Genomic DNA, 26150 nt, shown 5'->3' on the forward strand with positions numbered 1-26150 from the left:
GCCGCCCTTGGGTTGCCACAGGTTGCCTAGCCCTGGCATAAGGCATCTAAATACTAAATTCAAATCCCAGATAGGAGTGAGTTCCCTAACTTGGGGGAAAACGTTTCTTTGTCCCCCAGAAATCTTATAGTTGTAGGATGGGTGTGTGACGGGTTCGATCACAGAAAACCCCTTGGGAACTGCCAACTGATGTGCTGAGACTACCCCGAGCCAGATTCCCCTGGCAGCTTGGGACTTCAGTGCCCTGCCTGGTTTCAGCCAGACCCGCTAGCCTGCTGCAAACCCAGACCCAGGTCTGAACCATGTCCCCAAACACCTGCAGGCTTAACTGAAAACAGCTAAAGTAGGGTTCCTGTCTCCAACACTGAGATGCCCAACGCCCAATGGGGTCCAAACCCCAAATAAATCCGTTTTACCCTGTATAAAGCTTATACAGGGTAAATTCATAGATTGTTAACCCTCTATAACACTGATAGAGATTCACAGCTGTCCCCCTTCCCACACCTCGGTATTAATCCATATTCTGGGTTAGTTAATAAGTAAAAAGTGATTTTATTAAATACAAAAAGTAGGACTTAAGTGGTTCCAAGTGATAAGAGACAGAACAAAGTAAATTACCAAACAAAATAAAATAAAACACGCAAGTCTATGCCCAATAGAGTCAGAAAATGATTACAGATGAAAAATCACCCTAAGAGATGTTCTAGTAAGCTTCTTTTACAGACTAGTCTCCTTCTAGTCTGGGTCCAGCAACCACTCACACCCGTTTACACTGTCCTTTGTTCCCGTTTCTTTCAGGTATCCTTTTGGGGGTGGAAAGGTCATCTCTTGAGCCAGCTGAAGACAAAATGGAGGGCTCTCCCAGGGGCTTAAATAGACTCTCTCTTGTGGGTGGAGACCTCCTCCTCTCTCCTATCCAGAATGCAGCTCCAAGATGGAGTTTTGGAGTCACATGGGCATGTCACATGTCCATGCATAACTGAGTTCCTTACCAGCCAGGCCACATTCCTGGGAAAGATCAGATGTGGATTGGCGTCTCCAAGTTCATTGTTGGCTTAAGTGTTTCTTGATTAGACATTTACTGAAAACAGTCTTTTCTCAGGAAGCTGACCAACTGCTTCACTGAGGCTACTTAAAATTAAACAAATACATAGTCAATATTCATAACTTTGAATACAAAAATGAAACATGCATACAAATAGGATGAATATATTCAATAGATCATAAACTTTACAGAGATATGTTACATGGTATATGTAGCATAAAATATATTCCAGTTGTGTCATATATACATTCATAAGCATATTTCCATTAAGAATTATGGGGTGCAACATCATAGGGTGAAGAATCCTTCAACTGCTGAACAGAAGGCTGTTATAGCCGCCAAATGGACCCTGACAGAGCTGAAAGACAATCCTGGGGTTTTTTTAGCTATGAGGTAATTAAGGATGATCAAGAGGTAAGAATTAAGAGGTGGAACACTTCTCTGGACACATTGTAGGCTGAATCTTTTCCATTTGTGGAAGTAAGCATATCTCCTGGAATCTTTGCTGCTGTCCAATAATACTCATTGTACCTCCTTAGAACAAGTCAACTGTAATCCCATGAACCATTGAGGAGCCAAGTTCTGAGACGAAGTACATTCAGGTTGGGATGAAGAGTGCAGCCAGCATCCTGGGAAAAATGAGGAATGGATGGAAGGCTGATCACCTGACAGATGGCTGAATCAGGAAAGGATACCATAGCTGCCTGGTCCATGCTGATTGATGATTTAATTGGGGATTGGTCCTGCTCTGAGCAGCGGGTTGGACTAGATGACCTCCTGAGGTCCCTTCCAACCCTGATATTCTATGATTCTATGCTCAGACTATTATGGCTTTGTTGTGCTTGATCTTGTTGATCGCCTTCAGAATCAGAGGTGTTGGGGGAAATACATATGGAAAGCTATCATAAATATAAAGGGAAGGGTAAACACCTTTAAATCCCTCCTGGCCAGAGGAAAAACCCTTTCACCTTAAAGGGTTAAGAAGCTAGGATAACCTCGCTGGCACCTGACCAAAATGACCAATGAGGAGACAAGAGACTTTCAAAGCTGGAGCCGGGGGGAGAAACAAAGGTTCTCTCTGTCTGTGTGTTGTTTTTGCCGGGACCAAAGCAGGAATGCAGGTCAGAACTCCTGTAAAGGGCTAATAAGCAATCTAGTTAGATATGTGTTAGATTCTGTTTTTTTAAATGGCTGATAAAATAAGTTGTGCTGAATGGAATGTATATTCCTGCTTTTGTGTCTTTTTATAACTTAAGGTTTTGCCTAGAGGGATTCTCAATTTTTTGAATCTGATTACCCTGTAAGGTATTTACCATCCTGATTTTACAGAGGTGATTCTTTTACTTTTTTTTCTTCAATTAAAATTCTTCTTTTAAGAACCTGATTGCTTTTTCATTGTTCTTAAGATCCAAGGGTTTGGGTCTGTGTTCACCTCTGCAAATTGGTGAGGATTTTTACCAAGCCTTCCCCAGGAAAGGGGGTGTAGGGTTTGGGAGGAAAGATGTTTCCAAGTGGGCTCTTTCCCGGTTATATTTTTGTTAGATGCTTGGTGGTGGCAGCAATGAAGTCCAGGGGCAAAAGGTAAAATAGTTTGTACCTTGGGGACGTTTTAACCTAAGCTGGTAAAAATAAGCTTAGGGTTTTTTTCATGCAGGTCCCCACATCTGTACCCTAGAGTTCAGAGTGGGGAAGGAACCTTGACAAAAGCCTTTTGTTCATGAAATGAGGAAGGCATCTCCAAAAGGGAGATTAAAGGGAGGAAGTGGATACACGCATTCCTGACTGTCCTCTGTTCGACGAAGTTGATGTGTAGTCGTATCTCCTGAGAAGACCATTTGCCAGGGTCTGTGAAGGTCCCCAAAGGCATCCCCCAACCCCTCAGGGCTGCATCTGTCATTTTAGTGATGGGGGAGGAGGCTGAACAAACGGAGTCCCCGTGATGACTTTGTTGATGTCCCTCCACCAACTGAGAGACTCTTACCTGACGAGAGACCGACACTAACTTGTTCAAGCTGTGTTTGTTTGGACTATAAACAGTCCTGAGCCAGCCCTGGAAATATCAAAGGTGGAGCCTGGCACATCACATCACAGAAGTGCAGGCTGCCATGTGTCTGAGCAATTGAAGACAACTTCTTTTTGGTATCTATGGGCTGATTTGAATCTTTGAGACAAGATTCACTAACATCAAGAATCCATTAAGGGGAAGATAAGCCCTAGCTGATATAGTGTCCAAGGAGGCTCTTATGAACTCTATTCTTTGTACTGGGTTCAACTTGAATTTCTCAGTGTTGAGCTGCAACCTTAGCTCATGGAACAGAGAGCTCATCCTCTTTATGGTGTCAAAAACCTCATTGTAAAACCAGCCTTTGAGTAGCCAGTTGTTGAGGCATAGAAAAATGGTTATCCCCGGATGTCGAAGATAAGCTGCGACAACTGCCGGCACCTTTGAGAACACTCTTGTGTCAGACAAAAGGCCAAATGGGAGCACTCGATATTGAAAGTGGCCCTGGTCTACTGAAAAGCACAGGAATCATTTGTGAAATGGGTAAATTGTGATATGAAAATAGACATCCTGAAGGTTGAGGGCTAAAAACCAATCCCCCAGTTGTAATCACTGAATTATAAATGTAAGTCACACCATCCTGAATTTTTGAGACTTGACAAAGTTATTTAGGAATCTTAGATCTAAAATTGGTCTCCACTGTCCTTTCTTTTTCAGGACCAGAAAGCAGCTGGAATAAAACCCCTTCCCTCTATGCAGAACAGGAACTGATTCTATTGCACCCATTTGCAGAAGTGGGTTAAAACTTCTTGCTTTAAGAGGTGTTCAGGAGAAGGGTCCATGAAGAGGGATGGGGAAGGGAGGTAAAATGAATAGAGTATCCTGATCTTATGACCTCTAGCATCCATTTGTCTGATGTGATTCTCTCCATTGCAAAAAGAAAATGGGAGAAACAGTTTCCAAAGAGTGGAAGATGGGTAAAATGGTGTATATGTAGCCTGGTATTGAGAGATAATTTGACCAGTCCATCAAAACTAATGCTTAGATGATAATGATGATGCAGTAGCGGGCACAGAAGGAGCAGGTGATCTCTTCCTTTGGAACCTTGACTTTTTCCTGGGAGGTTGATACGGTCTTTGAAAACCTGAGAATGAAGTGGGAAGGGATCTTTGTGCAGTTTAGGATCTACTAAATTTTCATTTGTTTGTAGGCATGTAAATTCCAAAGGATTTTAATGTGGTTCTGGAATTCTTAAGAGTACACAGGGAATCATCAGTGGACTCAGCAAACAGTTTGAGGCCATCAAAGAGAAGGTCTTCAATCATGATTTGGACCTTCCTTGGGAATCGAGACAGCTAGAGTCAGGAAGCCCTCTGCATGACTACTGCCACAGAGATGGACTGAGCGGCAGTGTTGGCTGCATCCAAAGAGGCCTGTAGTGATGTTCTAATTAACAGATGACCCTCATTAACAATAGCCTGAAACTGGTCATGTTGATCATCCAGCAGATGCTCAATAAAGGTGGTGAATTTGGCATAATTTGAGTGATTTTATTTAGCCATGAGAGCTTGATAGTTTGCGATCCTAAACTGAAGAGTCATGGATGAATAGCTCTTTCTTCTGAATAGATCAAAGCATTTTTGGTCCTTATGACATGGCACGGCCTTCACATAACATTATCTGCCGTGTTCATTTAGTGCCTGCACAACCAAGAACTTTGGTGTTGGACTGGTGAACAGAAATTCAGAGTCCTTAGCTGGGATGTAACATTTTCTTATCGGTTCATTTACACTTCAGCAGAATCATCGCAGGGGACTCCCAGACGGATTTGGCAAGATCCAACTAAGCCCAGTAGCGTAGCGGCTGCTCCCCCTCTGAGCACAAGTGGTGCCTTTTTAAATTTTTACTCACCTGGCAGTGCTCCAGCTCATTGGCGGTGGGGGCCTGCATGTGCTCTGGCTCCTCGGTGGCATTTCGGCGGCGGAGGCCTTCAGTGCCGCCGAGGACCCAGAGTGCCGCCCAGTGAGTACAAGTGGTTGGCACCTTTTTTTATGTCTGCTGCCCCTGTTCACTCCACCTAGCTACACAGCTGACTGAGCCTCATTAATAAACAGGGCAACTCGGATAGAGGGAGTCCATTGGAGGATGTCCAGGAGCTTATGTTGTGACTTCCTGATCTGGAGGAAGTTTGCAATGCACTTCATTAACTCTTAGAAATGTCCAAAGTCGTCAGCCACAGTCAATGAGAGAGGTATAACAGCTTCATCTGGGGAAGATGAAGAAATGTTTGTTTGGGGAGTGACCTCTTTATCTGCCCTGACCTCCTGCCCCTCAAAGGTGCGTGAGGTAAGAGAGGAGGAGAAGTTGGATTACAGGAACTTCTCCCTTGTATTTTCTGAAAGAGAGACTAGGGGCATGGTAAAACTGCTGATGGATCCCAGTAGGCCACTGAGAAGGACCAAAAGGGGGTTGTGATAAATGAAGGGGAGGTGGAATAGCTCCCTTTTATGGAAACCCAGTCAGCCAGCTTGCTATAAAATCCCTCTTAGTAGCTGTTCTCTACTTGCTTTACCTGTAAAGGGTTAAAAAGTCTCACTGCTATACATAGGTAAAAGAAAGTGAGTGGGCACCTGACCAAAGAGCCAATGGGAAGGCTAGAGCTTTTTAAACTTGAGAAAAAAATTTCCCCTCTGTCAGTGGTTGTTCTTCCGGGAAGAGGGGGACGGAGCAGTGATGCTGTAAAAAGCTTGGGACCAGGTATGACAAGTCATCAGTATCATACCTAGAAACTACTCATTTGAAACCCCAGATATGTAAGTAGATCAGAAAATGTCTAGGAAGACAAGATTAGGTTTATCCCTTTATTTCTTTATGGCTTGTGGATTCCTCTGTGCTAACCCCAGTGTTTCTGTTTTGCTTGTAACATTTAAGCTGGACCTCAAGAAAACTATTCTTGGTGCTTAATCCTTGTAATTGCTCTTTTAAAATCTAGCAACAGCTGAGTTCCCAGATGTATTTTCCTTCCTTTTTTTTTAAAATATAATTTACCTTTTTTAAAAACAGAATTGGATTTGTGTGTCTTAAGAGGTTTGTGCATACTATTTAATTAGCTAGTGGCAACAGCTTATTTCCTCCCCCCCCCCGCCCTCAGCTCTTCCCTGGAGGGGCGTGTGAAAGGGCTTGAGGGTATCCCACAGGAAGGAATTCCCAAGTGAGCCTTCCTGGTCTCTCAAAGCAGTTCTGCACTTGGGTGGTGGCAGCATCTACCAATCCAAGGTCAGAGAAAAGCTGTAACCTTGGGAGTTTAATACAAGCCTGGAGTGGCAAGTATTAATTTTTAGAGTCCTTGCGAGCCCCCACCTTCTGCACTCGAAGTGCCAGAGCGCGGAATCAGCCTTGACAGGGGTGGCAACCACTTGTCCTTGAACAAGGTCTGGGATACACGGGCTGGTCTTTGATGCAACTCCCCACTCTTGTCAGAAGTGTCAGGATGGAAATCCCTGGATCAAAATACTCAAATTGGAGGAAAATTCCTCCTCTTCAAGAAGGGGACCACCGGTACTCTCTGAAGATGTTGACAAGTCAAGCGGTGCTGTGGAAAGGTCCCATCTCAGTGACTGTGCTTTTCTTGGTACTGATAACCTCCTAGTACCGACCAAGAAGAGAGACTCCAGCTTCTCTGAAACAAATAGATCCCTTGAGAATCTGAACCCCTATGATATCGGGTTGGTTTGAAGAGTGGGGCATCATTCCATTATTGGTACTGAGGGTATATGCTGTTCTGGCAAGCCCACTCTGGTTGAAATAGATGGTACTGATGAAGATGCCTTGGGGACTGCTGAGAGTGGATAAGAGGCATGGTGTCTTCCCGGTACTGACGCCATCTTAGTGGCCAACTTAGATGTAGACTTTACCAAAGAAGTTGCGGGTACTGTTCTCTGAGGCGTGGAATGCTTCGATGAAGCATGCTTTCTTCTGCTGAGCCTGGCGCCCGAGGCACAGGATCGATTCCGAGAGCATCTGGAGCCTCAGCCATACCCAAGGTGGGACACCAGGTCTTCGTAGCAGTCTTGCTCTGCAGGGACTGAGGTCTTTTGAAGTGGACTCTTTCTGTGGAGAAAGACTTTGGTTTTTGTGGGTCTTGTCTGTGGATCTACCTCATGTAAACGCAGGTAAACATGTCAAAGTTGACGGAGCACTCTGTTAATTAAGTGACTGACATCGAGGGGGGTCTCCTGACCTGGATCTGAGGCCAGTTGGAGGGAATGCTCCATTCTTTAGAATCTCAGTTTTATCTGTCAGTGTTTTTTTGCCCTGCCCTTAAAAGTTGAGCAGATGGAGCACTTACGTGGGATATGAGACCTCCAAAGCAACAGAGACAACGGGAATGCCAGTCACTGAATGGAATGGCCTCCCAGTAAGAGATAAACTGCTTGAAACCTGGAAAGTCTGACATACCCCCGGGCAAAGCAATTTAACATGGGAAGTTTCCCCTCCCCAAAGGGGAAAAGGGATCAAGAGAAAGTCCCCCTAAATAAAAAGTAAATAAAATAACTAAAGAAAAAACAAACTAAAGAAGGGTAACCAGGCTCAGAAACTTCAAAAGTAAGACACACTAATGCTCTGTGTTAGGCCCAGGAGGTTGAGAAGGAACTGGGCTGGTTCACCCAGGCAGCCCTATATAGCCTTTAATTGGGGCCCAAGGAAGCGTAAGTCACATACACGGACCAAATGGGCACTACTACCAAAAATCTGATTAAAGGTGCAAGGGTGTGAGCTCACCTGAAGTGGACACTGCTGAAAGAAGAAATATAAAGTTTGCAGATGCAGCAGCGTCCTTGTCTGTAAAGGCTGTAGAACGTAAACTTTGAAGATACCATATATGCTTTATGAAGAACCGCTTTTAGCTATCTCTATGCTAACAAAAGTGTTTTTTTCCTATTAATATTTCTGCTGTTTAAATATATACACTTAACATGTTAGGAGATGGCATTCTCTTAGCAATCCTTTCATCTAATGTGGCTGAAGGTGCTCAGAAGACATACCTGATGTATGTAGTTTTCACTATGTACCCTTAATTAGTCACTTATTCATTCCAGACTTGCCTCGGTGAGCTCAAAGGCCAATAAAATGTTCCTAAAATATATTATATTAATTAATACCTGAGGAACACGGAGCTCTTTTAGCTTGTCTTGAGTAATCTCACTGAGCTGCCGAAATGCCATTGTAAAATCAGCCTTTGTATCTTCCATGAGCTAATGAAATTAAATACATTTCTATCAGTGTTTTTAAAATATTAGACATCAGTTCAAATATCCCCAAAAGAATGGCCAATAATAAACTCACTTTTAGGAGAAAAGCAATCAAATAGTTATCATCCTCACTCTCCCCAAGGAGACCCAATTTTGCTCTGAATAGTTCTGTAAAACTGAAAGTAGTAACAGAAGTTATGAAGGCAAAGACATTGTTCAGAAAACATATTCTATAGTATATGCTTCTTTAAAATCTGAATTATGGAAGTACATACCGGCTATAATAATGCTCAGAGTATCCCTCCAGAATCTGGAAAGCACTATAAAAGTAAGGAAATATCAAATCCTATTGACCAATAGTAATACCAAAGACAATTCAGCTTCACATTCAAGTGTGAAACCTTCTCTGGCTTGTACCTATTTATGAAAAACTTCTCTCTTACCCCATTTTGATATTTTTCTATTTGTTTTAAAAACAGTCTTGTTTGGCTCGTAACATATCCAGAAAATACTTTCTGTTTAGAAATCAAACTTCCTAAAAAAAGAGCCCCCTTTTCTCCTACACATATGGCCATTATAGCATCTCTCTCTAGTTCTTTTAAGTGTGAAGATATTTTTAAGGATAACTTACAGATGCTTTTGTCTGTGATCCAATACAGGTTTTAGAGCTTGTAACAGCTTGTTCAGATTAAACATCCCAACATTTGCTTGGTTTCCTATTTTATACCTCCTTTCATCATCAGATGTGTTTGGAACAAAATCTGTTTGAAACAAAGCATTACATTTCAACAGATTAATTAGAATAAACAACCAAAGTTTAATATTTTAAAGAGGTTAATTTTTCATATTTACACAGCAAACTAACAGAAGTCTTGCAAGCACTAAATATTAACTCAGAGTACTCCAAACACAAGAATATTTATTTACACTGGATTAGCCCGGGATCTAACATTTGCCAGAGTAAGGAATACATTCTTAGAGCACAAGTTCCCAGATGGTCACAAGTGTTGTTTTCCCACTTCAAGACACAGAATAAATTCAGATATTTAAACAGCCAATTCTTTTTTACATTCAGAATAATGTTTTTCAGTATTCTTTAATATAAATAATGCTACTATTAAATATCATATGATTCGATGCCTAGGGATTCTGGACTTCCAAACAACAAAATATTTTTATGATGTAATCTCAGTAAATGAGATGCATATATTTTTAAGTAGCGTAGTGACCCTAATTATCTGAACATAAATATTATTTCAAATTATATATAATTATATATTTGCTTTTGAAATATTTAGGGCTAAAATGTTCCAGTATAAGAAAGTCCACTTTAATGAGTAGCGAATAGGCAAACGCATACCCTTCACGAAAGGCATAATGCATCCAGGAGCAAAGGGTAAACGTAGCCACAGCATCAACCTCAGAAAGGATGCAGCATGCACTTCTTGTCCAGAACAGGGCCAGCTCTGCTGTTCAGTGTCTATGGGGGGAAAAGGCTGTCGTCCTGGATCCTCCTTTGCACTCTCTGAGGAAGCTACTACCAGAAGTAATACTAATGGGGATCAGCCCTAGCACTCAGAAGGAAACAAGGACTGTGACTATGAACAGCATCTCAGAGTTGGTGTCAAATAGGAATTCTACTTTGTTTGATTCACTGTTATTAGAGGTGGGCCCAAAACACTACTTCAAATGCAACCCAATCTTCTCCCCAGACCACCTACACAACTGTGAATTTTGGGAGCTGAGGTACATGTTCAAATCTGAATCTGCAGATCTACATCCACTCCTCTGATTTGGCTTCAGGGAAAGAACTCAGACTAGAAGAGCCTCTTTTAAGGTTCCAGCTGAGATATGCCTAAGGTGTACAAGATCAGATTTCATGAGATTTTCATCATTTGAGCCTGTAATCTTATGAAAATGGACAGTGAGATTTCAACACCATTGAGCCTGACCCCCAGCCATCATTTGACTTCCAAACCCCAGCCTAAATGAAATGTACATCTGAAGACCATCTTCTGGACATATGTCTATTTATTAGAGATGGAGAGAGCAATATAATTCATGCTTTCAATTAAAGATTTACAGTGGAGTGTCATAACTGGGTTTTGACTTTTACCCCCTGTATTAACAGTTGTGATGGTAAAGTCAAAATGATAAAAGATGACATATAGAAATTCATATATAGATTTTGCTTTTGGCTACTTTTAGCTGTATTCAATTTTTACGGAGTTTTCTGGATTTCTGCTGTAGCATCTGGGAATCTGATGAATGTCAGTATGAGAGATACTTCATGGAAATGGGTTTAGTAGTAATATACATTACCTGCAAGTTTTTTAGTGTACAGTTTAAATAGAACTTGTGTAATACACAGTAAAACTGCTCTCTCATCTAAAATGCAACTAGATGCACAAAACTTATTTTTTGACCAATGTACATGCAATAGTACACACATGTAGGATCCATGTGCTAATAATGTTAAGAACATTCTGAGCAAACAAAAACTATATAACAACACAATAAGAAGAAATTTCATGTATATTCAAATACATGTGCTATACTCACTTGGATCATAGGACTCCATAAAACCAAATGGACCATAATCTATTGTTATGGATAACAAACTGAAGTTATCTGTATTGCACACACCTAGAATTAATCAACAACAAAAATACAACTATTAAAACAATAAAGTTGTTTATTCTACACGCTGCTGATTTATCAAAAGCAGAAAAGTTGCTGAAAAGCCTAGATTACAGTGGATTTAAATTACAATAACTAAAGTTGGGCCCAGCAGATGAGAGTCTGGATTTTAAGTTCAGTCCCTTGTTCCCAACTTTGCAGGCATTTTATATATCAAAACTGAAAACATCTGATGTCTCTGTGATATCTCATCTTGTTTCTATGCCTAGATGGCACGGTCTCCTTTTACTTTCAGTGGCGACATTGAGGAACTATGACTACCTCTTGCACACTTGATCAATTATTTTCCTTTCCTTGTGAGTTGTGTGTGTGGTATATTAGCAATATAATGCTGATTCTACTTATGGGGTATAATTCTGAAACAAAGTTTCATAGCATATTGATAGTACAGTGGTTTTACAAATAAACAAATTCATATCTCAGTGAATTTAGGTACTGATGTTGCTGCACCACTGCACTATCTGACTATATAGGATAGGATCTAATGAAGGCATCCCAAACTCATGCCCATTATATGACACCAACATGTGGCCTCTGCATACATTACAAAACACTATTACATGCACTAGTGGTATGTCAGTGCAACTGTCTTTCAAAAACAACCACTGTATTGTATCATCTAAAGGGTTCACTTTAAAAAAAATCCAGTAGATTGACCTAAATAAGTAATATTGATAAAACTGTGTTCTTTGCCACTAACCAGCAACCCTTCTTAAAGAATTTTTTGAGAAGCCCATGTACTATACCAGTCTTTTGCCTCTTCCTAATCTGTCTGCACTTTGAAAATCAGAATCTCTCTTGAATCTGTCAGAGAAAACTTGCAGAAGCGCTAATCAACAACAGGGGTATTATTGTAGGCAAAAATGCCAAAAAGTTTGAAATAAAGGACAAAAAGGAGGAGAATTAAACATGACAAAGCAAAAGCCATTATTGAGTATATGTAAGGATCTTCATTTTTGGTTTTTACTAATCTCTACCAAAAAAATCCCCAGGTTTTACAAAAGCTATTTTTTTTTTGGTTTTTACCAATTTTCACCTGAATTTTGAACCCTTCAAGCACATGAAAATACTAATTATCTTAAGAAAATCCAATACACTGTATTAGATAGATGTGTTTATGTTAATAATAAATTAATCTAAGTGTAAGTGAGGGGCTGTCTGTTAAAGTAAGGCAATGTACTGGAAGAAACACACACACACGAACGCACACACACACGTGCATATACCTATGTACTGTTAATATACAGTTCATGAAATAAACCACAGCACTAAACTATTTTAACTTTCAATACTCTTACTTTTCTCTACTTGTTGCTATTTTCTGTCCTCCTATCTCCCCAATATTAACCCTGATAATTACCCAAAAAACTGTGAAATTATTTTTTGCACAGTTTTTAACTCGTTTTTTTAATTTTTTTAATAAACACGGATACATTCTAGGGAAATTTAAACAAAACAAATACCAAAACCAAAAAGCTTTGAATTTATTACGGGTAAAGGGACTTTTAACAGACCTTAATATTTTACAATTACCACACCAATAATTTAACTGAGCTATCATCACTTACCATGAGCAAAGCCCACTGACATCCACAATGCAATCAGATTTGCAGTCTCCAATACCACTTTAGAGAAAAAGTCCTGAAATCAAAAACATTTTTCACTTCAAACCCTTTAATTAATAAATACAGATAAACGCTATGTTATCAAATATATAGTTTATTTAAAAATAACAGTTGGCACGTTATACTTGGTTTCTTTTTAATATTTGGGCACACACTCTCAGTGAGTTAGCTGCATGATGATCTTATCCAAGAACACCCAGAGGTGTGTGACAATACACATACTCAGCTGCAATAGCAATAATAATAAAACGAAAGTGTAGTAATGATCAAGTATATTGCATGTATTTAGGGTAGAGCATGATCCTGCACTCCATCACTAGTCTATGGTTAGGATATGAAGGGCATAAGGAGAACAAACATTAATGGAGAATGTGATATTACCATAATAAATATGTTTGTGTAAAGTAACAGGGCAGGAAAAGACAATCTTCATACTTGAAGTTGAAGGGAAAACTATGAGAATATTGAAGAAGAATATTTGCAAACATCTGTTTGAATAAAAATTGCAAGCGCACTTCAATGATATTTGCAATATTTTAAATTTTATTTTTTATGTTGTTAATACAAATGATGCTTTGTTGATAATATGCATGCAAAGTGAAAGTCTCTCCTATACTCACCAAATATCTATTTGAATCGTTCATGTTTACAGATGGAAAATGTTCTTGTATGACAAAGTCTAGCAGTGTCCTGAAAAAAAGAACCAAACAGTTCTTTAACCAAAACCAGTATTTTTAGGACTAATGTGCCAAACGGATGACTAATCATTCTTATTCTCCACATTAAAGGGCTGATCAAATCCCAATGAAGTCAATAAAGAAACACTCATTAACTGCAATGGGTAAGACCCTAATAGAATCTGTTAGCAATAAAACTTAATGTTTCACACACAGAACAGGATTAGAAGCAGTCACATTATGTTAAAACAACTCCAAGTATTACATTCTCTGATTAGAGCACAGTATTTGTTTACATGCCCGAATAACAACATTTTCTGACAAACTGGTTTGGTTATAAGAAAAATTCACTATCAGGCAAAGTTCTGAGCCAAGATTCTCCACACAGAACATTTTAATGACTGAATTCTAAACCCTTATAAAAAACAGCTATTTACCACAGTATAATACGTTCTTCGAGAACTGCCTATATGGGTCCTGACAGCAAGTGACATGCAGGTCCTAGGTGCCTTAGCTTGGAACGTTTTCAGAAACAACGGACTGGGGCTGCACACATATAAACTAAAATCCTATGTAGCACAGCCTCAACCATAATTCAGTTCCTTCTGCAAACCAAAAATCTGCTGTAAGATTTCAAAATAAAGGGGACAGAGGGCAGGCAGCATGGATCCAGGCAGGCAATCATCTTGAAGAACCGCTTACTATGTTAAGTAACTGTTATTTCTTCTCTGAGCACTACCTGCCTGAGTTCCTACTGTAAGTGATTAGCAAGCAGTCTATAGATTCAAAGGAGGAAATTCCAAGGAATCTTACTTGAATAAAAATCACAAAACAGCTCTCTCAAACTGAGCAACAAAACTGCTTAAGGGACAACATATTTTAACGATCAGAAAACTATAGTATTGTTAAAAAGCCTATAATAGTTCTGCCATTGTTTGTTACCCACATACATTATTCCCTTTTTAATCCTGCATACTTCTGGAAAATACATATTGCAGAACATACTTCTGTTATTGTTATATTTCATATTTATATAACAGTAGCACACACAGGCCCCTATGAAAACTTTTACAAACTGAAGCCCCCATCCTACAAAAATGTATACAATTGCTTAGTTAATGGGACTACTCGTGTGTAAATTTAAGCCCGTGCGAACATTTTTGCAAGGTCAAGTCCAAACAACTAAATGCAGCCCTTACCATGAATATCTGGCATTTGAATCTTTATTAAATAGTATTTCTTTCCTTATAAGTAAATAGCAAAATCAGGTGAATCAGTCCAATAAGTGATCTTCCCAAATTACTACTGGACATACATGTTTGAATAGGTTTTATTTATATTAGAATTAATATAATTACTATGAAGATTTCATTCTAACCTTTGCAAGTCCAGTTCCCCAGAATGAGCTAAAATTTCCAAGGAACCTATACGAAACCATGATTTGGCAACACGTAGGACTACTGCACCTTAAACATAAACATATACGTTAAATTTAAATAGCTTGCTGATACACATGCACGCACATACACACAAACATACACATGCATGTTATATATATATATATATATATATATATATATAAATAAAACTAAAAACCAAATATGAGTGTGTGTACATCATTAAATTCCCATACAAATATTTTTACACTGTTTAATTTGCTTGAAAATGACTGACACACATAAACCCATTTAAAAAGGAACAGGAGCTTATATGATATGGAAAATTGTGCATTTAATTCCAAGAAGAAAAAGGGAAAAACAAGTAAGAAACAATGAAGAGGAAAATGGAAGAGGCAAAAGAAATGAAACAGAGGGAGTGAAGGGCCTAAATTTCAAAAGTGATTAGTGGTTTTGGGTACCTATTCACTTTTGAAAATTTAAGCCTAGACACACACAAATTAAAGGTTCAAGAAAAGCAATCCAGTTAGAAATAGCATCACTGGTCACACAAGCTAATTCAGACAGAGGAATGTAGCAGGACTGTTATGGAGGGCCCTAATGAACTAACTTAAAGCAGAGAAATAAGACAAACATACTAAAAGAATAAAAGGGGAAAAGAGAAAAGTCTTCTTTGGGCATTGCTATATCCAGATTTTTCCATTAATATATTGCAAGTTGCATACCTCTTCGAAACCTTTTCTAGGGGAAGACAACCCTCTTGCTTCTCCTTCCATTCCTGCGCTGCCCTGCCCCCTCACCCTTTTCCTCCAACACATCCACTTTTATTTGGTATAAAAATCATAAGCAATTTCAGCTTCTCCCTTTAACATCTTTTCTGCCCTCTCCCTACCTCAGTTAGAGAACAAGTATTTTGTAGCAATAATTAAGTTAAGACTAGGGTTACCATATTTCAGGTTCCCAAAAAGAAGAAACTGATGGAGGGGAACTCCATCAAAATTCACCCTTTACCTCTTTTGTTGTGGCTGTTGTGATCAAATTTTGAAAGAGAAGAGACACACACATCAGGTATGTCACACCTACAGCAGCCTTGACCACAGGAATTTTAAATTAAGAAACATTTGGGGAATGATTTCCTCAGGAGGAAGTATAGTATCTAAATAAGGACTCTCTGGAAATGAGATGATTTGGTGCATATTTTCATTCAAAAATATAGTGCACTTTCCAACTACACAATGTCAAAAATCACTGAAGAATATTTTAAATGCACTGATTACCTCTTTCTTTCTTAACACTTCCATTGTAAAACTGGTCTCTCCACACATCATCATTACTTACAACTAAGCTGTAAGAGAAGAGAAAAAGCCGTGAAAGATGTCTGAGCAGAAATATTTTATACCCAAATGCAAGTCACATTTTACAATTCTATTTCATTTTAAAGAAGAAAGAAAAGATGAATAATTGGTGTGCTGGTATGATTGAGTCTTTACAAAGAATATAGGCAGGTGACAAGATGAGGTTACAGCTTATTAGCAAAATGTGTTTGTTTCACCTTTACCTTATCCTCCAACCCCACAACCCATCCTTTGCCTGTTTCTTTCATCTGTGCCATCTTGTCATAATCTTAAATTGTCAGCTCTGGGGCAAGGACTGTCTTTTTTAATTTGTGCTGTAATTTGGGATTTTGATTATTGACTGATACTGTTGTAAAATAAATAACAATCATAGTTGGCGAGTTATATGGGTCCATGGTGCCTGGGCACCAGGAATATTCCTGGCCCAGGGCCCAACTCCAGCAATGTTTGAGACCGGGTCTCTCCCTAAGCCCCAGCTTCCACCCCTGGGCTCTCCCCTCCGCACATCCCCTGAGCGATTTACAGTGGACCGGGGCCCCCACCCACCCACCGCTGTCAGTGCAGCGGAGCTGACGGCTTCCTGCCCGCTCACTCCACATGGCTAATGGCCCCTCCCTGCGGCCCCTGGGCAGGGTGGATCTGTGTCTACGCCCGCTGCTCCTGCGCCAAGCGCCCTGCGGCCAATAGAAAGCTGCAGGGGCAGTGCCTAGGAATAGCAGCGCGGAGGCCCCCTGGCCAGGAGCCCCAGGTAAGCACCGCAACCCCCCCCCCCCCCCAGAGCCTGCACCCCCACCCCTTTCCCACACACCCCCTCCTACCCCCAAACTCCCTCCCAGAGCCTGCACCCAGACTCTGTCCCAGAGCCTGTACCCCTCAACCCCTCCTGCATCCCCACCTCCCCAGCCCAGAGCCTGCACCTCCTGCACCTCCACCCCTTTCCCCAACCCAGAGCCTACACCCAAACTCCCTCCCAGAATGTGCACCCCCAGCCCAGAGCCTGCACTTTGCTCCTCTCTGCCCTCTACCCAGAGGTCCCCACCCACGCCTGCTCCTCTCTGCCTCCTCCCCCAAGGCCAGGCCCATCAGCCGCTCGCTTCTCTCCACTTGCCTCCTTCCCAGAACAGGGGGACCATGGCCCCATTACTTTTTCCTGCCTTCGGTGAGAGATGGGGGGGAGGGAGTGACAGGATTGAGCAGCGAACAGGGGAGGCCTTGGGGGAAGAGGCAGAGTGGGTGTGAGAAGAGGCGGAGCGAGGGAGGGGCCTCAGGGAAAGAGGCAGAGTGGGGATGAGCGGAGCACAGTCCCGCCCCTTTCTAAGGAGCTTCACTTTCGGCGCTTCAAAGATAGCAGTGGGCAAGCACGCCTACGGAGGGGTGACTCGCACCACATCCGTGTCATTTCCCCCCTGCATGGCCAGCCTTTTTTGCAGAGGCTTAGCCTCCTCTGGCCTCTTATACGCGCTGCCCTACATTCTGAATATCCAGGCTGTATATAGGTAAGGTGAATTTCACCCTGAATCCTTATTAAAAATAAAGGTCACCTTACAGATGGGTTCACCCCACTAACTTCATGTGTTGTTTTCCCAATTAGAAGCCCCAGTCTATGACTGCAGTGGTGCCAGATAAAGATATTTTCTTCATCTGGCACCGCTGCAGATGTAGGCTGCAACTTCCAGTTGGAAACACAGCACATGAAGTTAATGGCATGAACCCACCTGTAGGATGCTCTTCTTGGCTGAGTTATATGGCCCTTTCCCACATTTCTGCCAAGACTCAGCAAGAACTTTGTAAATGGATTAAAATTGTTGAGACACAACAGTTCCCCATTGGGACGAATATGGGTATCAACTGGGTTTCTTCAGTGAAAACTTTATAAAACAGGTCTGGTGGAAAGAGTCAACAGAACAGCCTTATACAGTGACACTTTACCAACTTGCCAAGTATAGTGGGCTAAGGAATATTTTGTACACGGCAGAATTAGCACACAGTTAAGGAATAATGTTTGATAGTATCTCTGAAGTGAACAATTTGTCAAGACAACAGTACAGGAAGGACATAACCTTGCCATAAGCTCTCACACTGATGTCCACACAGATTTGTGGTTTTGCATCAATTACTGACACTTTGGGACCTTTTGTTGAAATGAGTGAACAGATCTTCCAACACGTTATTTACAAACATTGCACTCCAGCAGAGCAAATGTGTTAAAACTAACAGGCGTACTTGTGGCACCTTAGAGAACAACAAATTTATTTGAGCATAAGCTTTTGTGAGCTACAGCTCACTTCATCAAATGCATGCAGTAGAATATACAGCGGGGAGATTTTATATACACAGAGAACATGAAACAATGGGTGTTACCCTACACACTGTAATGAGAGTGATCAGGTAAGGTGAGCTATTACCAGCAGGAGAGGAAAAAAACCTTTTGTAGTGATGATCAAGGTGGGCCATTTAGTAACACTCAGTAACAGATTTAAAGGTGGCAATTTTGCAACAGAAAAGTTTCAAAAACAGACTCCAACGAGAAACTGCTGAGCTTGAATTAATATGCAAACTAGATACCATGAACTTGGGCTTGAACAGAGACTGGGAGTGGCTGAGTCATTACACATATTGAATCTATTTCCCCATGTTAAGTATCCTCACACCTTCTTGTCAACTGTCTAAATGGGCCATCTTTATTATCACTACAAAAGCTTTTTTCTCCTTCTGATAATAGCTCATCTTAATTAATTAGCCTCTTACTCCACTTTTTCATGTTCTCTCTCTCTATCTTCTTACTATATGTTCCATTCTATGCATCGATGAAGTAGGCTGTAGCCCACGAAAGCTTATGCTCAAATAAATTTGTTAGTCTCGAAGGTGTCACAAGTACTCCTGTTCTTTTTGTGGATACAGACTAACAGGGCTGCTACTCTGAAACCTGTGTTAAAACTAATGCTAGAGAGATTTGCAGGCACTCTGCAACCACAGAAACCACAAGAGTTTGCATCGTGACAGCTGAGTACAATGCATTTGCAGCAGAATGTTTACTTTCTGTGGACTCTGAAACACATGAGCCCCCAGACATGACCAACTCACGTGGAACACAAAATAAATGTCACAATTTTAACCAGACATCTTGAAAGTTTTTGATTTACAGAATTCTAAGAAAGAAAATAGATAAATGTGCTTATTAAAGTTTCTATATCTCAAGCAGATTTGATTTTTAATTTTTTTTTTTTAATATGACCACTTGTGGGTTTTTTTTTTTATCCTGGAGGACACTAATGACAAGTGTACTTGGTTGTTGCTTTTATCTCAGATTTTGTGCAGTGAATTATATTCAACATAAGTTTTAAAAATCCTGTAATAATTAAGAAAAGTATCAGATCACCTGAAAGGGGCACCATCAACCTAAAATGCATATTTCTAGCTTAAAATAGTTTTTCTATCTATGTTAAAAGAAACACCCTAAGGTTATTGCAATTGAAAGTTCTGAAAGACAAAACAGTTCTCTATTTTTGCCATTTGTTTACTTTGTGTATATGATAATACTTGCAGATTGTCATTTTCACCTTTTTTCATGTGTAGTGATTTAGGCTCTGATCCTGCAAAGACTTACACAGGTGCTTATTTTATCCGTGAGTAGTCCCACTGACTACTCATATACATAAAGTATGAGCATATTACTTATAGGATCAGGATCTGAGTCAGTTAGTTCACACTGCTCCTTGTGCAGGTGTTCCATATAGCAACAGGTGAGAGTTTAAAAAAAAAAAAAAACATTTAAAATAGAAATTGTGATTGTAATACCAGACAATGGAAAGGGAAGTTAGTGGCAGGTGTTGTTTCTTAAATTAATTTTAACTCATTTTTGAGAGCTGAGTAGATTTCAAGTTGACCGTGTCCCTTTAAAACACAACCGTCTCTCACCTTCCCTTGCATCCATTCACAGCTGTTCACTCCAAAACAGAGAAAAGTTATAGCAAACAGTACCATCAGCAAAAATGTATTTGCAAATCACTTCAGAGACAAAAGTGAATCAATTCGTAATGAAAATTCTCAAATCTAGCATCATTAAGAAGTTTTACCAATCTCAAAAAATGGAGGGGTATATTTTGGCACTAGCTGTAACTCTGCATTTAGAAAAAATCTCTAAGAGATTAGCTACTCCACTTTCACTGATTCACAGCTCAAGCCAAAAAAGCCCAATCCCAAAACTCAACTTCATAGTTTCCATAAACATGAATGTTGCAAAAGAGAAAAGATGGGTAATACCTAGCTGCTCTGCTTGTAGGAATTCCAAGGTAGTGCATGGCCTCACTGCACAAAAATTCTCGCACAGAGGAGTGAAGCACAGCTCTTCCATCACCATTTCTACAGAGAACAAATGGATTGGGAGTATTTTGTCTTCTGTTTTCAAATATGTAGAGAAAACATCAAACTTCTGTCTGTGTGAATTAACTGTACTGTACCTTGAATATGGAGTCTTTCCTGAACCTTTCAACTGTAATTCCCATCTTTCACCATACCTACATAAACAACACTAGTATTTATGATACGTACTGGGATATCCACATGTCAACCAAATATTACATAAAATGCTATATGATCATTTTAAAATAAAGCACGCTGTACCTGTTTGTGTACACACCAATCAAGTGGGCTCTTCCATCACCCAGCTGACCTGCCCAACTACCAAACTAACAAGAACAGAAATTTTAAAAATTAAGTCATTTTCTTCTTGCTATCATTTACATGTTAGGACATCATTAACAAACATCCTAACATGACCTATATGATACAAATAATGCTACAGTTGCTCAAGTAATTATTAAGGGATTGATCCCCCAAACATGTTTCAACATAATCCTGCACATGCTTACTGTTTGCTTACTGATGAAGATTTACTGAAGTTAATGGGTTTACTCACAGGAGGAAACTGTAACCAAGATTTACAATTCACTCCCTTTTCTGCCCGTTGCCCCTTACACAAGACAGAATGTAAAATTACAATCTAGCCCTCAACGAGCACTGAGCATTTTTACAGATTCTCAAGACATAATTCAAATGGTAAATGCCAGCACATAAATGCATATTATCATGTGCAGAACAGGTATTATTGTTACCTGATGGCCTCCATACCTATGGGCCAGAGGAATAGACCCTAAAACCACTTTCCCACCACTGACAAGCTGGAGAAAATCGTCTGTTTGTTTGACAGATACATCAAGGTCCAAAATGCCTTCCAGAACATCCTGAAAAAACAGAAATTATTTAGATTTCAGAGTAACAGCCGTGTTAGTCTGTATTCGCAAAAAGAAAAGGAGTACTTGTGGCACCTTAGAGACTAACCAATTTATTTGAGCATGAGCTTTCGTGAGCTACAGCTCACTTCATCGGATGCATACCGTGGAAACTGCAGAAGACATATACACAGAGACCATAAAACAATACCTCCTCCCACCCCACTCTCCTGCTGGTAATAGCTTATCTAAAGTGATCATCAAGTTGGGCCATTTCCAGCACAAATCCAGGTTTTCTCACCCTCCGCCCCCCCCCCGCCCCAAACTCACTCTCCTGATGGTAATAGCCCATCCAAAGTGACCACTCTCTTTAAAATGTGTATGATAATCAAGGTGGGCCATTTCCAGCACAAATCCAGGTTCTCTCAGCCCCCCACCCCCCTCCAAAAACCACACACACAAATTTAAACGTTACCAAAGTTCTGATGGCAGGGAGATTTTGTTCACGCTATTCTTTGAGTTAATAAGAGACACCACTAAAATGAAGGTGCATGATATACAAAGCTTATGCTCAAATAAATTGGTTAGTCTCTAAGGTGCCACAAGTACTCCTTTTCTTTTTGCGAATACAGACTAACACGGCTGCTACTCTGAAACCCATAGTATATTTTGTGTTCAAAATTTTCTATTAATTTTAAAGATACATATTAATAAAACAGGAACACTATATTCTAGGAAATAAATAAATCTAACCTTTGAAACTGCTACAAGAAGAACTCTGGATATAAAAGGAGTAGGGTAAGCTACAGAAAAAATGCAGTCTCGTACTTTACGAATTGAGTTTTCTGGAATAGTATCAACAGGCAGCATATCTGTAAGAAAATCCAATGAACCTTTTAAAAAAATGTTATGAATTAACCACATTATTATAGATATATTATTTTCCCTAAAGGCAAAATAAAAATAGAAAACACAGGAGACAAAAATGTATCATGTTTTAGACAGTAAAGGCTGGATCCTCATCTGTCTACAGTTTAAAGCAGATTTAAGTAGTTTATACTACTTATGCCCTCCAAAACAAATCTAAGGTCAACTGTGGTCAATTCCCCCCCACCTCCCATGCAGTTTAGAACAGCCTCAGGGCTGCTACAAATTGCACACAGTCGTAATGGCCACTAAGGGTATGTCTACACAGCAAAGAAAAACCCATTGCTGGCCCTTGCCAGCTGACTTGGGCTCGTGGGGCTCTGGCTGCGTGGCTTCTGTATTGCTGTGTACACCCCTAGGATTGGGCTGCAGCCCAACCTCTGGGATCCTTCCATCCTGCAGGGTCCTAGATCTTAGGCTCAAGCATGAGCCTGCAAAGCTATACAGCAGTAAGCAACCCCATAGCCTGAGCCCCACAAGCTTGAGTGGGCCATTATGGGCCAGCCACGAGTTTTTCTTTGCTGTGTAGACATTCCTAAAAGGCGATTTCAACTGCCAGGAATTCCCCAAGAGCAGCCACACCCTCTTTCCCCCACAATCAAAGTCCCCTATGCAAGAAAGCAACACAATTGCAGCCATAAGCATAGGGGACACACAGCCAGAATACTGATCTGGAGACTCCCCTGTGCAAGAGTGATCCCCAGGTAGCCAGTTAGCCAACTTTAAGTCTGCTTTGTGTAGTGCAAAGCAGCCTTCGCAGGGCCCACAGTCTGTGGCTCTTGCTGCAGCATAGCCTGTCCACTCCAAATTCAAATATTCCCTTAGGGCTACTTCCCATCCTGGCTAGAGACAGGAGTGCAAAAATAGCATGTTTTATGACAGCAAACTAGTATTAAAAAGGAGTACTTGTGGCAACTTAGAGACTAACCAATTTATTTGGGCATAAGCTTTCGTGAGCTACAGCTCACTTCATGCACCCGATGAAGTGAGCTGTACCTCACGAAAGCTTATGCTCAAATAAATTGGTTAGTCTCTAAGGTGCCACAAGTACTCCTTTTCTTTTTGCGAATACAGACTAACACAGCTGCTACTCTGAAACCTAGTATTAAAAGTAATCTTACATTTTCCATGGATTTTTGCGACTGTAATTTAACAATCCTTTGCTAAATGTACCTGTGTTAAATTTCCTAATAGACATTTTCACAAAAAATATAGTGATTGTTAATAAAATATTTATAACTCTTGAAATTTGTTGCTATAAGTGGTATTCAAATACCGCCACTGAAAAATCTGTTTTGGGTTGTCCAAGAGTGCACTTTTGTTGTGTGTTTTTATAACCACATACAATTTTAGTATCTGAGTAGGTTACCCCTGCAGTTCAATGTTACAAAATATTATTGCATGCAATCCTGTAGACACAACCAATTTTGCATTAATACACAACTGGGACAGCCCTGGCCCATTACTGGATAAGTGGTACTGTTTAACACAGCTACAGATCTCTAATACAAGGATAAAAAGACTAAATAGTTTGCTGTGGTCAATGTTGGTTGTAATTTTAAAAGTAGTACATGAGCTTGACGCTGTCTCTCCCTAACCACCAAATCCAGTTCTTTCCAAATAAAGCTGCAGGCAAATTTAATAAGCATTTTAACAAACATCACAGTCCAGCAAACAAAAATAGTTGTGCAATATAAAATGTACCTATGAGGCTTTCTGAAGAAAGGCTCCACATACTAAGACTATTTGTTTTTCTTTTTCTTTCACAATAACCTTGGTCAAGGTTTGATTTATTGCTGACAGGAATTCCCCTGAAACTCCCTGCTGCACCTATGGAATCCAGGAGGCAGCATCCAGCCTGACAGATCAGCACCACCCAGGTGAGCAACTGGGCGACTCCATGGCACCCGGACATGCTGACACTGGAGCTTTGCTTTAAAGATTGCCAGTCAGTACAGACCCAGGAGTCAAAACAGTAGTAATGGGGACCAAAGCTCTTCTTCTGCAGGAAAGATCCTTCAGGCAGGGAAAAAGCTCATTAAGGTCAGACTAGAGGATTACAGTGGTCCCTTCTAATATATTTAATTTATAAACTAGAGATATTTTCTTCCCTCACTTTCTCTCCCTCCTCATCTCTCTAGCCCCATCTATTCTACAGTGGCAATTTGCCTATTGTTCTGAAACCGTTTTCCAGAACTGCACAAAAATGGTTTCCAGGTGACTTGGTTGTGCCGGGAAATGGCCTGGTCTGGAGAAGGTTTTAAAAAAAAAAAAACCAACATTTTAAAAACGTGACGGCCTGACCATCCCACCGGGCTCAGCGGCCTGACCCAGCACAGTCTAGAGGCTCAGTTCAGAAAACAGGCAACGCGCCAGCGGAGACAGGGCCCCCGCGGAGCGCGTGTGACCCAGCCACAGCCCAGGGGGCAAGGCGCCCCCCAGACGGGACGGCAGCAGGCACAAGCCCGGCCCCAGGACCAGCCTAGCCAAAACCGGCGTCCGCTTTGGCGGCACGGCTACGCCCTGTCACGCCACGGAAGTACTTGGCATCTGCCTGCCCCTGCCGGGGAGCGTCTCCCTGGTCCGTGGCCCGCTCCGGGCGGCAGGGAGGGGGGTGGCTATCCCGCGCTGGGCGGTATCTTCTTCCGGGGACCCGCTTGGCTGCAGGGGCCGAGGACGCAGGGGTGGGCGGCTCCCCGTAGGGCTGTGGATGGGGCCTGGCTGCCCCTGCTCCTCACCCTCCCCACGCCCCGCTGGCACGCGCAGTATCCCCGCCACGGCGCCACCCCGCCCCGAAGGCGGCTCCGCCCCGCCCGGCCGCGCCCTGCCCGGACCTGGCCCGCGGGGGAAAGGGCGGCTGAGCAGCGTTTCCGGGTCGCGGCGGGGCCGGGAGGCGCAGCGGGTGGCGGCGGCGCTGGGAGACGCCATGGCCCTGTGGTGGTGGTGGCGGCGCTGCTGCTGCTTCTCCCGGGCGCCCGCGCTCGGCTCCCTCCGGAGCTTGCTGGAGGCCGCAGGGCCGCGACTCGGCTGCGGGCCCTGCGCGGGGCGGGCTGCGGGGAGAGCCGAGGTGAGCGAGCGGCGCTGCGGGCAACTAGAGGTCACCGGAATGAATGGGAACCGCGGGGTGGGGCGCGGGGCGCCGGGCTAAGGAGTGTGTAGAGGGCGATGGGTGCGGGGGGCACTGGGTTAGGGGGCATGGGGGGGTGCGGGGGGCACTGGGTTAGGGAGCATGGGGGGGTGCGGGGGCACTGGGTTAGGGAGCATGGGGGGGTGCGGGGGGCACTGGGTTAGGGGGTATGGGGGGTGCGGGGGGCACTGGGTTAGGGGGCATGGGGGGGTGCGGGGGGCACTGGGTTAAGGGGTGCGGGGGACACTGAACTAAAGGCTGTGGGTGCGGTATGGTGTGTAAGGAGCACCAGGTATGGGGCTGATGGGGTATAAGGGGTACTGGGCTAGTAGGCTGGGGGGCATGAGGTGCAAGGTAAGGAGGGAGGAACATGTGGAGTGCAGGGCACATGCATGGTATGTCTGTGGGATTCAGCAGGGGAAAGAAGTATTTTAATATGTTTTATATGGTACAGAGAACAGGGATGTTCAGATGGGGGGTTGGTATGTGAGGGCTGGTGTACCAGGGTGGTGGGCAGTTTGCAGTCAGTGAAAGACACATGTGAACATGAGCAGAAATATGCTGTTTGTGAAACACATTTATAGAACATAATCTCAAGCCCTCACCTTTTCTGGGAGAATGCTGGCCAGTCAGTCATGTGACAGCTTCTATTGTACCCACAATGGGGGCTGTGGGAAGCGGCGTGGGCCGAGGGACGTACCAGCCGCCGTTTCCCGCAGCCCCCATTGGCCTGCAGCGGCGAACCGTGGTCAGTGGAGCTGCGATCAGACGCGGCAGATAAACAAACTGGCCCAGCCTGCCAAGGGCTTCCC

General features: G+C 42.1%; 2 protein-coding genes across 6 annotated transcripts in view; one reads left to right on the forward strand and one right to left on the reverse strand.

Moving 5' to 3' along the window:
- LOC144259914 (protein nucleotidyltransferase YdiU-like) overlaps positions 1 to 24919 on the reverse strand; it is a 62969-nt gene extending 38050 nt beyond the window's left edge. For 2 of the 3 annotated variants that reach the window (XR_013344929.1, XM_077808232.1), the window contains exons 1-15: positions 23916 to 24919; positions 22038 to 22156; positions 21168 to 21296; positions 20677 to 20741; positions 20514 to 20570; positions 20317 to 20415; positions 15976 to 16043; positions 14680 to 14767; positions 13245 to 13314; positions 12568 to 12640; positions 10862 to 10945; positions 8931 to 9060; positions 8575 to 8619; positions 8394 to 8475; positions 8210 to 8302 (exon numbers count right to left, since the gene is read on the reverse strand). Coding sequence is in view for 2 of the 3 variants with exons in the window: in XM_077808232.1 (XP_077664358.1) it covers positions 8210 to 8302; positions 8394 to 8475; positions 8575 to 8619; positions 8931 to 9060; positions 10862 to 10945; positions 12568 to 12640; positions 13245 to 13314; positions 14680 to 14767; positions 15976 to 16043; positions 20317 to 20415; positions 20514 to 20570; positions 20677 to 20741; positions 21168 to 21296; positions 22038 to 22156; positions 23916 to 24126 (1413 nt within the window). In the remaining variant the exon portion in view is untranslated. Of the gene's footprint in view, positions 1 to 5106; positions 7158 to 8209; positions 8303 to 8393; positions 8476 to 8574; positions 8620 to 8930; positions 9061 to 10861; positions 10946 to 12567; positions 12641 to 13244; positions 13315 to 14679; positions 14768 to 15975; positions 16044 to 20316; positions 20416 to 20513; positions 20571 to 20676; positions 20742 to 21167; positions 21297 to 22037; positions 22157 to 23915 lie in introns of those variants that run through there. The other variant, XM_077808233.1, reaches the window with a different exon arrangement.
- PDSS1 (decaprenyl diphosphate synthase subunit 1) overlaps positions 24907 to 26150 on the forward strand; it is a 43953-nt gene continuing 42709 nt past the window's right edge. Inside the window, exon 1 of one of the 3 annotated variants that reach the window (XM_077808245.1) lies at positions 24907 to 25278. In XM_077808245.1, coding sequence (XP_077664371.1) covers positions 24922 to 25278 — 357 coding nt within the window. In that variant the 5' untranslated portion in view covers positions 24907 to 24921. The remainder of the gene's footprint in view (positions 25279 to 26150) is intronic. The other 2 variants (XM_077808246.1, XM_077808249.1) reach the window with 2 other exon arrangements.

This window comes from Eretmochelys imbricata, chromosome 2 (genome assembly GCF_965152235.1).
Source record: "Eretmochelys imbricata isolate rEreImb1 chromosome 2, rEreImb1.hap1, whole genome shotgun sequence".
Taxonomy (NCBI): domain Eukaryota; kingdom Metazoa; phylum Chordata; order Testudines; family Cheloniidae; genus Eretmochelys; species Eretmochelys imbricata.